Source organism: Nanorana parkeri, unplaced genomic scaffold (assembly GCF_000935625.1).
Source record: "Nanorana parkeri isolate BGI_ZX_2015 unplaced genomic scaffold, ASM93562v1 scaffold1854, whole genome shotgun sequence".
Classification (NCBI taxonomy): domain Eukaryota; kingdom Metazoa; phylum Chordata; class Amphibia; order Anura; family Dicroglossidae; genus Nanorana; species Nanorana parkeri.
In genome coordinates this window covers 148,460-161,782 of record NW_017308122.1, presented here as the reverse complement: position 1 = coordinate 161,782, position 13,323 = coordinate 148,460, and the positions used below count along the sequence as shown (strand labels likewise).

The 13,323-nt window shown below is 42.8% G+C and overlaps 1 protein-coding gene across 2 annotated transcripts in view; it reads right to left on the bottom strand.

Moving 5' to 3' along the window:
- Nucleotides 1–203: 203 nt before the first annotated feature.
- The window catches only part of ZC3H15 (zinc finger CCCH-type containing 15), a 21,183-nt gene continuing 8,063 nt past the window's right edge, over nt 204–13,323 (bottom strand). The window contains exons 4-10 of one of the 2 annotated variants that reach the window (XM_018571844.1): nt 12,856–13,008; nt 12,678–12,772; nt 8,589–8,771; nt 4,769–4,915; nt 4,582–4,683; nt 2,754–2,856; nt 204–548 (exon numbers count right to left, since the gene is read on the bottom strand). In XM_018571844.1, the coding sequence (XP_018427346.1) occupies nt 349–548; nt 2,754–2,856; nt 4,582–4,683; nt 4,769–4,915; nt 8,589–8,771; nt 12,678–12,772; nt 12,856–13,008 (983 nt within the window). In that variant the 3' untranslated portion in view covers nt 204–348. Of the gene's footprint in view, nt 549–2,726; nt 2,857–4,581; nt 4,684–4,768; nt 4,916–8,588; nt 8,772–12,677; nt 12,773–12,855; nt 13,009–13,323 lie in introns of both variants that reach the window. The other variant, XM_018571843.1, reaches the window with a different exon arrangement.

The window sequence follows — 13,323 nt, the reverse complement described above, 5'->3', positions numbered from 1 at the left end:
TGAAGAGCATTCCCAGCCATTGAAAATGTAAATACACAAATAAGCTCTTGCTGGATGCATTTACTAAATCAATACAAAATCAACACAGAAAAAAATTTGTATTATAGTAAAAGACATCACATACCACTACACCCATATGAGATCTTTGTCATTCCTATAGAGAGTTTGATCAGTCTGCAGTTCTCATGACAACACCACAAGTTTTTTATTGTTTTTATTTCTCTTCTTGATGTGCACTGAAGAAGCAGTAGGGGAACAATTAAACGTTGTAGTTTAAAATAATAAAAATGTTGAAGGGCTTGGCAGTCTGAATAGCTCACTAGAGATGTGAACTGTGAATGGGGAGAATTATTCCTCAAGTGTGTTTAGCTGTTCCTCAAGTTCATCCAAATCTTCTCCAGTAAAAAGGTTTTCATCAACAGGCACGTCGTCTATCAAATTATCTTCTTCCTCCTCTTCACTTTCTTCTTCAAAGTTGCTATGCTCACCATTTTGGATTTCTCCTCCTGACGCTTCACTCAACTTTATATCATCTGAAGAGGAAATATGTTTAAGAGGAAATAGTAAAACGGACTTATTGAAACATGAGCAGTACATTTGAATACAATACTTTGGAATCAATACTACTAAATGAAAATGCCCACAGTAAATTGGTGAGGTCTCTAATGCTGGCTGGTGAGTGTGCTGGGAAACTTTTTGCCGTCTCTAATGACTGTACATGATCATTTTAAGGGGAAAAAAAAAAGAAGAAGTGCACAAGAGAGCAAGAATTTAAACCCAATAGTCTGCAGGGCCGAAATATCAATGCTGGTACCTTTCATCAGGGGAATGGCAAGTTATGGAAGGGGTTAGCGTTAGAGCTAAATGATAGGTGAAAATAAATTCCCCAAATACTCGGGGGGGGAGGTTATCATAGCAATTGCGAGTGTTTGAACTCGCATATGGTCACATGGTATAGGTTTGCGCCAGATTTATGATGCTGGTGTAATGTTTTTCATAAATTAGACTAAATAGACTCCAGGAAAGAAGACTCATAACTCCAGGCAAAAAAGCTTAACTGTTACTTCTTCAAGAAGTGATCATGGGGACTTTTTAGGTAGTGATTGTTTTGTTATCGGGTGCACCAGTTTCAGACAGCCGCAGGACAAGTACAGATGTAAACAGTTGCAAACTTTCGCTAAGCAAGCGCAATCAGAAAAATAGTGCAAGCTCTGGTCATAACGGGCGCACATGGAGACAGGAGACACTAAACAGATCTGCACACAAAAACCCCCCAAAAAACAATGATCCAAGAGGCTAAAACTGTCACAATTGCTTTGATAAATCCCCCCTCTATTTGTTATGGCTGTTCTCTGCCATTCAAATCTCCCCAAATTCACTGACAATTGTTGACAAGACCGAGGCATACTTAGGAGCACTGTTTTACTTGACTAACTCCACACAGAGCTATATTGATCGCATGATCAGAAACCAAATTTGTATCTGATCGTTAGTGTAGACCAGGGGTGCCCATTAGGTCGATCGCGATCTACCAGTCGATCGCAAAGCTAATGCTGGTAGATCAGGATCGGCTCACTGACTTGTGTCCTGTCCTCACGCGCCCAAATGTGTCAGACGCCACAGACGGGAAGGGGTGGGACACCTCTCCCTATGTGCAAAGTCGGCCACACGAGCATGGCGGGAGGACAGGACGCCTGCGCACAGGAGGAGACCTGGGAAGCTGCTGCAGTGGAGGTAAGAAAAGACAGACAGGAGAGAGCGAGCGAGCAGAGAGGGAGAGAGAGCGAGCGAGCACAGCAAAGAGAGAGGGCCGGTTCACACCACAAAGTCTGCATTCCACAGTGTTCGGCATCTAGAAAGCACGCGGGCTCCCTGCATTCAGGGGCAGGAGGGGGCGTGGCGGTACATTGAAGTCAATTGCACCACAGCCACGCCCCCTGCAGTGCGATCGCCCATACCCGGAACGCAGGCACATTAGTGGCTGCGTTCCAGTCCAGTGCGATCTGCAAAAATAGTGCTTGCAGCAGTTTTGCAGATCACACTGGACCGGGCCGCAAGCACTAATGTGCCTGTGTTCCGGGCGATCACACTGCGGGCAAGGGGCGTGGCTGCGGTGCCATTGACTATAATGCACCGCCACGCCCCCCACCCGCCTCTGAATGTAGGTGTTTTTTCGTTGGTAGATCTCATTGAGCTCGTCATTTCAAAAGTAGATCTCCAGATTAAAAATTGTGGGCACCCCTGGTGTAGACCAGAGCTGTTAGCCATCATACCCAGCTGTCACTAAGAGAACAGGGACCAGTCCAACAGCTAGCCAGCTGAAGATTTTTTTATTTTTGTCCATAGATGAAAACAAGCACTTCATTTTTGCAGTGTCTGGGCAGCCCCACTGCAAGGGTTAAGAATAATTCTGCCTGGAGATCTTAAGTACATTAAAATGTAATGCCGCATAACCATTATCCATAATGTTTTCATTACTCTGTGCACCAAGCTTCATGTTAGATATAAAATAAAGCACGGTGCAAGGAATAGGACCATCCAGTTTTCTGGAAGTTGGTGTGATCTACTAACATAAAACATCCTAGAAGCCCGCATACACTCAAATATCACAGACAAGGGTACATGTTAAGGGAAATGATTCATTTATGATGGCTGGACAAGGGTCACTATGCAAGTGAATCAACAATGATAGAAATGATGAAAAACAGACGTTTACATGAACTTACCCTCTCTTTCTGTTGATGTGATGATATATGTGCTGAAACGTTCATTGCTGGCGACTGTTATTCCGGTTTCATCAACATCTTTCAGAACAAACCGACTCAGGTCAATATCTTGAACATCTGATGAATCAGTCTTTAAAAATACAAAAAAGCAAAAAACACATACTTGTCAAAAGTGTGTTCTTGTGCAAGCATCTTGGATCATACACCTAAGAACGTTTCACTACTCGGTTCACAAACTCCCTGAGCTTGAACAGATACAAAATCATCAATAAAAAATGCCCACAAAAGACGGGAAAATAAATACCTGAAATCTCATGAAGTGCAGTCTCGCGCGAGCAGAAAAAAATTGCCGTCTAGAGACGGCAACACGCAGATGTAGCAGTGCCGTCCGTCCGTTTTTTTACTACGGGCGGACGGCAAGAGGTTAAATACCGTATTTATGCGATAATAATCCATCCAAGATAAAAGTGACACTGAATGAGTCTACTATGCTAACACATGAGCTACAATACTTGGAGTGTTCAACTTCTTTAAGGACCAACAACTTTAAGGACCAAGGCCTTTTTTTCCTCGTTTTTTGCTTGCGTGTTAGAATGCACATTTTAGGCATGAAGATTACTTCAATCCTCCAAACATTATATATTTTCTGAAAGGCAAGACCCTGTAGGATAAAATGGTGGCAGTTGCAAATTTATGTTGCACGGCATTAGAGCAACTTATTATGAAACCCCAAAATGTAGTGAAAAATGTATAGCGTGATAGTTGTTTTCGTACGTAGGTGCACGTGCTCTTGGGGGGGGACACTTTAGATTTACAAGCCCCCATTGTGATAGCATATTGGCAGTGACAGGTCCTCTTTAAGGTGATACTGGGGGTCCAAAAGACCCCTAGCATCACCTTTCCACCTTAAATAAGCCATGTGCAGATCACACATCAATAGCTTATTGCTCGGCTTCAGGTGCCAAGCAATGACAGTTAAGGGACCGGAAGTGATGAGATACTGGTCCCACAGAGAAGAGAGATCGGAAGGTCACAGCTCTCTTCCCCAGCTTCCCACCAGCACCAGACATGCCGATCCCAGGCCCGCAGAGCCCAGGAAACACGGCGGGGGTGTCGGGCATGGGGGCGCCACTTTACTGGCCTGTAGAAGCGATCTGGCAACAGCCAAGTTGCCTCTACTGCCAGCCACCGGCTCTACAAATATGAACATGAACAAATATGCTGAGGAGTGCCAAATTCAAGCAAACCTGTTACTATGCTCTGTTTGGGTAAAGCATAGATTCACTTTAAAAAGATTCAAGCCATTTTTAACTAGCCAGCAAGTGAGAACCAACCCAGTCCTTAACACATCCTCCTCCGCAATGGCAGCGCCCACATTTCTAATCTTACAGCTTCTAATGTCACTTCAGTAGCCAATAAAATATTAATTTTTGGAATGGAAACAAGTCTTCAGTTTGGAAAAGGCACACAAACAAAAAATGTATTAATACAAAGAAAACCACACACGCACACACTAATTTGGCAAGCTCTCTAGAGTGCCCACAAAGCCAACTTTTTGACATTTGAAGCATTTCCCCCCCAGCCCAATACAGAAGTCACATGAATTATTATAATGTGGAATATAGGGGTGAGTGCCTTTGTTCCAACTTTAAAAAAATACAGGTATAGGCAGTCCAGGGGCCCAACTATAAAAAAATAAAAGAAATAAAAGGCTATGCGCAGGAATAGTCTACTTATCAAATCAAATGTTGCTTATCCACCCACACACTACACGTCTGCTTTAAGAGTGGAGATTTTCTTCCGTCTCTACAGACGAGTACAGAGAACTCTGTTAATCAAAAGCAGAACAAAATACCTCGTCTTCATCTTCATCTATTGAGTACTGAGTGTCATCTGCTTCTTCATCATCATCGTCTACAAGCTCAGGTCGGAATTCAAATACTTCACGACCGCTTATCTGTTAAAAAAAATAAAATAATGATAAATATATTGGAAAAACACAAAAAAAACATTTTAAGTTGTGATTTAAGTTCAACGTATACCCCGAAGGATTTTCCAGCATTGAAGTCTGCTTTTCTTTTTTCCATCTCTTCTTCGGCTTTTTCGATTCGTTCTTGCCTTTTTCGTTTTTTCCATGCAAGAAAAGATTCTAAGGTGATCCTGGTAACATTTGGTCCAAGAGCTGCTCGCTAAAACACACAAAGTAGTAAAAGTTGTTGTACAGAGAGTTGCAGTGCTCATTAAAGCATAAAAATCAGGTAAACTATATTGATGTGGATGAATAGGATTTTTTGTGTGCAAGCAGTCGTATTTTTGCAAAAAAACACGTTTCATCTTAACATAGACTCTGTTGCTGGATAGAACTTGGACTTCAGATAGAACCATTTCTGTTGCTAATAAACCAGGCAGACACCAAAACCGTTAACTGATGGACCTCAGTAGTACCAAACAAGTAATCAGTGCCACATTACAAACATCTAATTCCAGAGAACCGAAAGATGTTCTCAAAACACCTCAAAATATTAAATTGTAATTTAGTGGACTCCTGCTAAGCTATAAAATGGCATAAAGGCCATTATTTTACTTTCCTGTTTATGTAACACGATAATCTAGGACATTTTGCTCACCAATGTGTCATTTTATTTATTTTTTTAAGTGTACTTCCACCTTTGCAGTCAAATTGGGATTACCTCCCACTTTAGATTTGTTACATGTTCCCAATCACATAGCAGAACTAAAAAAAACAAAATTCCAGCTTATCTTTTTAGATGCTCATTGTAGAAAACGAACAAACTGAAAAATTCTACTTAGTTCTCCCAGTTTATGAGGGACTGGGCAATTGTGCAGGACTTCTGCCTCCTAACAAAGGGTTAAAGATCTTGAGGCAATTTATTAACACTGGAGCAAACAAAACCTAGAGCAGTTACCCATGGCAACCAATCAGCTTCCATCTTTAATTTTGAAAGCTTAATTGAACAAACTGAAAAGAAATGCTGATTGGTTAACATGGGCAACTGTTCCAGATTCTGTCTGCACCAGTTTAGATAAATTCCCCACATTGTATGTTAATCTGCCTTTAAAAAAAACTAACCATCAGTCTGTCACCTTATCTCCAAACTGCCATCTATTCTATGAGGTAGAAACTGCCACAGTGTCCCATGTGTAATCCTGATCCAAAGAAACAGCTAGAAAGGCAACAAATATCCTTTTTAAAGTATTTGAGATATGCTGTGTGAATAGGAACATATGACATAGTGGGGTTTCCCAAATTTGACTACAGATGTGGAAATACATTTTAAGACTTCTAAATAAAAAGAAATATTGTGCCTCATGCAATGCAGTATAACATGATGTAGGCCAATTATGAAATCTGTTCCCATGTGTCTGGGAAGGCCCTAAATGTAGGGGTGGGCAACTGCAGACCTCCTCCAGTCCCATGAGGCATTGCAATGCACAGTTACAGGCTGTCATGTTGGGATTTGTAGTAAAAGCACAGATGGAGGGCTGGAGTTGTCCACATTTGCCTAAAAAGCCTCTGAAAAGCCTGTAGAAGAGAACACAAGTTTAAAAAGGTTTGGTCCAATTAAGCAGGACTGAATTTAAGTCAGGCAGCTGTTGAGCCCCTCTATAGTATGAATTTGGCATCCAGAGGTTCCCCAGGTTTACATCAAATGTATATGAGAATTATTAAACATTTGTAATCTCTGTATGATACCTGTACGCTCACAACATTATTCATTTTGTCAAATGAAAAACCTTAGGGTGAAAAACAAATCTGCAGCTCAGCTGTAACGGGTTCATTTTTATAATGATAGTATAAAAATTAGAGGTGCACCAAAATAGAAATTTAAAAACCGAAACCGAAATAGAAAAAATTTTCAGGCCGAAACCGAAAATGTTTATTTTAATTTAATTTATTTTTCACTTTACTTTTAGGGGCTTTGGGGAAATATTGGGGGTCTAAACATACCCCTGATATTTCCCTTTTAAAATAGAAAAAGAGATTGAGAACAGAGTCCTCAATCTATTTTTCTGCAGCCTCAGTTATCAATGAACAGGAAGCCTCTGTACCGAGTGTTCCTGTTCATTGATTGCCTATCCCACCTCAACCTGACCACTGAACCATCACATTCTCAAACAATTCATCCCCACACAGCTACCTCCTCATGCATCATGAGTGTATGTAGCCTGCTCTCCTGACACACACTGTCCACAGGAGGCTGAGTGAGCGGTGCGAGAGCCCAGTCTCCTGTGACAGCGCCGTCTCCGACCAAACACCGCTCTGCCGCACTGCGATAGGCGGCCGAGCAGTGTGGGAGGAGAGACAACCGCCCTTCACAGCGCTCTTCTCACACAGCGCTCGGCCGGCTGTCACTTTCTCTCCTCTCCGCTGGGACAAAGAGCAGCGCCCAGCGGGGAGAAAAGAAATCACGGATGCGCTGATTGGCAGGAAAATGGCACTACGGCGTTTAGCCAAAAGTGCCAATTTTCGACCGATATGTTTAGGCGGCCGATATATATTGGTGCATCCCTAATAAAAATATATTTAAATATTTCATTTTTAAAAACATTGTTTTTTTTAAAAATGATATCTCATGCAGTCGTATTGAATGAATCTCACCATTACTGCTTGATAATTTAATTTATTTTGGGGTATTATTAGGCTGCTTCAAACTTAACAGCCAATATTTACCTTAGTTAGGGATGCACTGATAACTGTATTTTGGTACCAAGTAGCGATTTTTTTTTCTCGGTAATCGCCGATACCGATTACTGAGTAACGGAAGTCCCATTCAGGAAGCCAGGTGGCGTGTAATGACTCGCCACCTAGCTTCCTGATTAACAAGAAAGGTCTGTCCCCTCTTATCTTGGTATGTCCACCTGGTCACCCCCGGGGCCTCCCCAGGCAGAACGCGAGCTTCCTCCGGTACCCAGCCGCCAATCAGGAAGCCGGGCGCTGTGTAATGACGAGGGAGCATGAAGTCAGCTTCCCGGCTAATCATTACACGGTGCCCGGCTTCCCGATTGGCCAGCTACCCAACCAATCAGGAAGTACTCGTAGTAGGCATCAGAGCATTACTCGTACTGGCCCAATACTCTGTTTCGGCACGATATCGATACTAGTATCGGTGCATTCTTAACCTTAGCGACACTGATACTGCAGCATTTCAGGGTCAGATATCACTAAAGGCTTCTGATCATTCCCACAACCATTAGAAGCCTGCAACATTGTTTCTTGTTTATGAATTGAAAAAAAGCCAGACATGTGACCAGGGGCGTAACTAGAAATCACAGGGCCCCGTAACAAAATTGTGTATGGGGCCTCGTGATTGCTAGTTATGCCACTTGCAGAGCCCACCTGAGTGTGACCCTGCAGAGCCCACCATAGAGTCTCTATGGCAGCACACCTTACCTGTCAGCAGCGCGCTGTCCAGCTCTGTGGTCGCCGGGCCCCGCCTCCTCTTCCGTCCCACCTGCTCTTAGGTCGCTGGCCAGTGATGTAAGAGGAGGCGGGGTTGCTCTTAGGCGGGCCCCGACTCCTTCACTGCGGCGGTCCGAGAACTCGATCGAACACCGGTGTAACCGGCCTCTTCTGCTGCAGCTGCTGGCTGTAACTGACACAGCAGCTGCAGAGCTGTGTCAGTGACAGCCAGCACCCTGATATGCCATAGCGACCCAGGCGGCCCGCACGGCATCAGAGGGATGCCCTGGTCGGGCCCCCCTGTGCCCGGGCCCCATAACCCTGGGTCGCTATGGCGGTTGTTACGCCACTGCATGCGACACTGTTTTCGCGGCACAGCACTACACTGAATCACAATATTAGGCAAGATAAATCATATTTCAATATAACATTTCTCGTACCTCTTTCTCTATCAATTCTTCTAATGAAATTTCATCGTCCTTCTCTTCTTTCTTTTTGTCTTTCTTCAGCACAAATCCAGGAGGTAATGCATGGCGGTACATGCAGACGTCACCTCCACCAGGACATACCCAAAACCAGCCATATTTGTTGTTTTCTATAGCTTCAAGGAAGAACTTGCAGACCTGCAATAAAAAAAAAAAAAATGTGCTTAGGAAAAAGTACGAACCTAGTTTCAGGTATTTCACACACTCACCCACTGTCTCCAACATATACAGTTTCAAGTTAACCACAAAAATCACCAATAAATAAAGCACAATGAAATCCAGAATGGCAAACAAGTGTGTATATTATGTCCAATCATTCCCGAGATGTACACAGTAGTTAGGTGGATGGCATTAAAAAATATATAATATAATAATATGTCAGGGCGAAACTGAAAATGTTTATTTTAATTTTTTCCAATTTTTTAAACATTTTTAATATTTATTCTTATTTGTTAATTAAATATTTGTATTTTTTCACTTTACTTTAGGGTCTTCGGGGAAATATTGGGGGTCTAAACAGATCTCCTCAATCTCTTTTTCTGCAGCCCATGTTATAAATGAACAGGAATCCTCTATAGTGAGTGTTCCTGTTCATTCATAACTTGGAGATTGTATGTTTACTATAACCACAATCATGAACAGGAAGTGATGTAGATCACTTCCCATTCATAATTGAGGATATAGTAACCATACTATGTCCTCAATTATCTACAAACACTCAGCAATCACTGAGTGTACTTAGCCTGCTCTCCTCCGACACACTGTCCACAGGAGGGTGAGTGAGCGGTGCAAGAGGAGAGCCCAGTCTCCTGCGACAGCGCCGTCTCCGACCCCACACCGCTCTGCGATATGCGGCTGAGCGGGGTGGGAGGAAAGACACCGCCCGCTCACAGCGCTCTCCTCACACAGCGCTCGGCCGGCTGTCACTTTCTCTCCTCTGGGACAAAGCAGCGCCCAGCGGGAAGGAAAGAAATCATGGATGTGCTGATCGGCAGGAAAATGGCACTTCGGCATTTTCCTGTGACAGCACGTGCTGTCTACGCCCAGACACCGATCTGCCGGATTGTGATAGGAGGCTGAGCGGTGTGGTAGTAGAGACGACAGCTGCTCACAGCGCTTTCCTCACACAGCGCTCGGCCGCCTGTCACAGTTTCTCTCCTCCCCGCTGGGACATAGCAGCGCCCAGCAGGGAGGAAAGAAACCAGCGATGCGCCGCTTTATCGGCAGAAAAATTGCACTTTCGGCATTTAGCCAAAAGTGTCATTTTCGGCCAATATGTTTTGGTGGCCGATAGATCGGTGAATCCCTAACAACAAAAAAAACAACACACACACACAACGGTGTTTTCTCCAACCCAAGAATGCTGACTGGACAGCCATGTTCCTTGGCCATTTGCATGTGCCGTACGCGAAAGGCTCCTAGACCTATTATTAGAGGTGCATATTTATTACACTATGGTGTGTTTTTTTCACTGTTCCTTTTTTGTTTTTACCTGCAATAAAAGCCTACCTGCCAGCAAGGTTTTATTTTGATTGATTAATGATTTACTAATGAATACATGCTTTTTATCTCTGCCCAGGACTTCAATTTTACCTACCTGCAGACCTTTTACTTTATTTAAAACCCAATGGGGCTTGTTAATATGAAGCTTCACATTGTACCATCCCCCACCATAAGTGATCCTGTGTCAAATGATAGGATAGAGAGGATTTTTTGTTTACACATACGCGGCTTTTGTGAAAGGTAGTATGCATCTGGGGCATGTCACTGTTGCAGCCGTATCTCTCATCCTTGCAGCACTGGAAATACAGTGTAGTAAGCAGTAACCCCAGAATTTGAGGAGGTCAGATTGACAACGGTGCAGTAGGGCAGCCACCATGATCTATAAATCCATAAGAAAACACACAGCTAAGACCAACTCCAGTCTAGCAAGCAATTTTGGTTTGCTTTGTGTACTTCTTCCAGAATTATGCAGTGATCCAATGTGGCTGTTGAGGAATATATTAAAATAAAAGTTTTTGTGCCTGGAGTTCAGCTTTAAGTCAACATCGCCCAGAAAACTCAGAAGTGGAATACATTCAGAATAAACCATATATCTCATCTTGGCTGTCTTGATGGAAACCAAAAAACCCAAAGTGAGGGAGCGTTCTGTCCTGTTACTGCAGGATACTGATCAAACATTGGCAGATGGCAGTTCAGACCTCAGAAGTGTATTTTAATAGTCATTAAGAAGGCATGTTATTATACCAAATATATAAAACTCTAGGACAGTGGTACTTAAAACGTGGCTCGAAATATGGGTCCTTAAAGTCTCCTGTATATTATTTTTTTTCTAAAGATCGTCCAGTAAATTGCAGACCTGGACCAATACCCTGTTCCATAATAAAAACAGATTACAAATTAAAATATAAAAAACTTTAAAAAGGAACTTTGAGAAGAGCAACTGACATTTAAAGAGACTGCCGCTTACTGCCAAAAATGGTACCCACACTATATGTATACAATATTAAAAGTTACCTAGTGGGTGTACCAATTATTAGATTCGATTAAAAGGAGAACTATGGGGTCAGTGTTTTTCCCCATAGTTCTCCTTAGGGTAACGGGAGGACACAAACTAGCGTCCTCCCGTTACTCTAAGCTCAGTATACTGAGACGCCGCAGCGGATCCCGGCGTAGATGACGGGATCCGCCCAGCTGCGTGAGTGACAGCTGGCTCTGCCTATCTAGAGGCAGAGCCAGCTGTACTCGCCCCTCCCCCGTCCGTTCCGCCAGTCAGCGCTGGCAGATCGGAGCGGGGAGAGGGGAATCCAGCCCCTCCCCTGTCACGGCAGAGAGCCATGACAGGATCGAGAGGCGAGCGAACCCGGTATGTGTTCCCTCACCTCCCGATCTACTGAGCCGACCTGTGACAGTCTCATTGTCACAGGTCGGCTAGAACTATGAGGTGAGTGGAAATCACTCATGTCATAGTTCTCCTTTAAATTCATGGTCTTAAAACACTTGGGAAAAAGACTTGAGAGAAATGGAACATAGCAAATAAAGTTCAACAAAGGGCATATTTGAGCAAAAAGTCATTTGAAACGCATAAAAACAACCACCTAAAAAAACTGCAGGGCGCTGCATATTATCATGCTAAACCCAATCAGTATACAACAAGAACTTCAACATATATGCATTATAAATATTAGCAAATATCCCAAATCACATGACTTCCACAAAAATGTTCCACAGATGAGGATTATTGCTACAAGCTTGCTCTCAAAGCCAAGACTTACTGTGCCTTGTTCTGCACTCTGTCAAGAGGCGACCATCTTGGTAGAGGCATGGCTTGCTTCCTGTTTTCATATCCTCCAGCAAGGAGAACAATAAGCAGTATAGTAGGGAATCTCCAGCAGAGACCAGCAATCACAGGCAGCAGTGCCTAAGGCACCCGTGCACTATTATACAGGATGAATTCCAGACAAAAGTACAGTTCCAGGGTACTGCTTAGGCACAATGAACATTTCTAAATGTTTGCTAGGACATACCAAATCTTCATTTTCTGCATTCAGGTCCAGTTAAGGGCCTTGAGGCTGCTTATTTACAATGCCCTATCAACTATGTAGCTGCAGAATATTTTTATTGATTTCTAAAGGAAAATATTAAAATGCTTTCCGTTCTCCATTTTTATCTTACTTCCAGGGGCTATTAGGCAGTTAAATCAGCAACCCTGCTGAAAAAAAATTACTTTGAAATTGAGCCACCAAAAGAGAAAAAACTGTTTTTAGACCGTATGAAGTAGATCAAATGCTTCTAATAAAAACGAAACAATAAAGTACCATAAAGTGCAGCACTAAAGCCAGAAGAACATCCTACCTAGCCCCAATCAGCATGTGCCTGCTACCAACTACATATATTTTAACAATATACTGCATCTATAGACACTGCATCTTTATGTTCATTACTACGTGTAGCTAAAACGTTCAGGAATCATCATAACGGTGGATCATAAACACCAAAAAAAATTGCTCTGTGGGTTTAACAAAAAAAAAAAGAAGGACATACGATTTGAGTCTTGGTTTTTTTCATTTCAGCTTCACCACCATGTTTCTTTTTGATCACCTCCTCCAACTTCTTCTCATCCCAATTATCCATTGTATCTGTAAATAAGAAGCCATTATTGAGAATACATCAGTTCTGGTGTCACTTGTCTAGCATTCTAAGAAAACCTAGGCTAGCCCACCTTTTTCAAGCTCGTCATCTCTTCCATCAAAATAAACACTTCTCTTCTCACATTTTCTTTCTAAAGACAGGTCATGGGAGAATTTGCACTTGTCGCCTTTTGTGCACTGTCCTTGCTTGAAGAATGCACAGACAACAGATTTTGGATCAACACCTACATATGACACATGACATGACAAAGTCACAAACATGAAAGAGCAGTAGAAGCAGCCATATAACATACAGTAAAATGGCAAAGGTAGTCATCATGCATCCACATAATGTATCTGGAATGTTCATTGCGAGTGTCCACCAGCCATCTTTCTTCCACACAGATTAGGCCTGAAACAGACTAAACTATAGTGATATTTGGCTTTATGTATAGCTGTCTGTAGAAGGCTGGTTTTCAAAGCTGGCCCCTAATCTAAATCTTGTTACAGAAGAATACTAGAAGGGGGGGGGGGGGGGGGAAGGCACGGCAACACAGTTT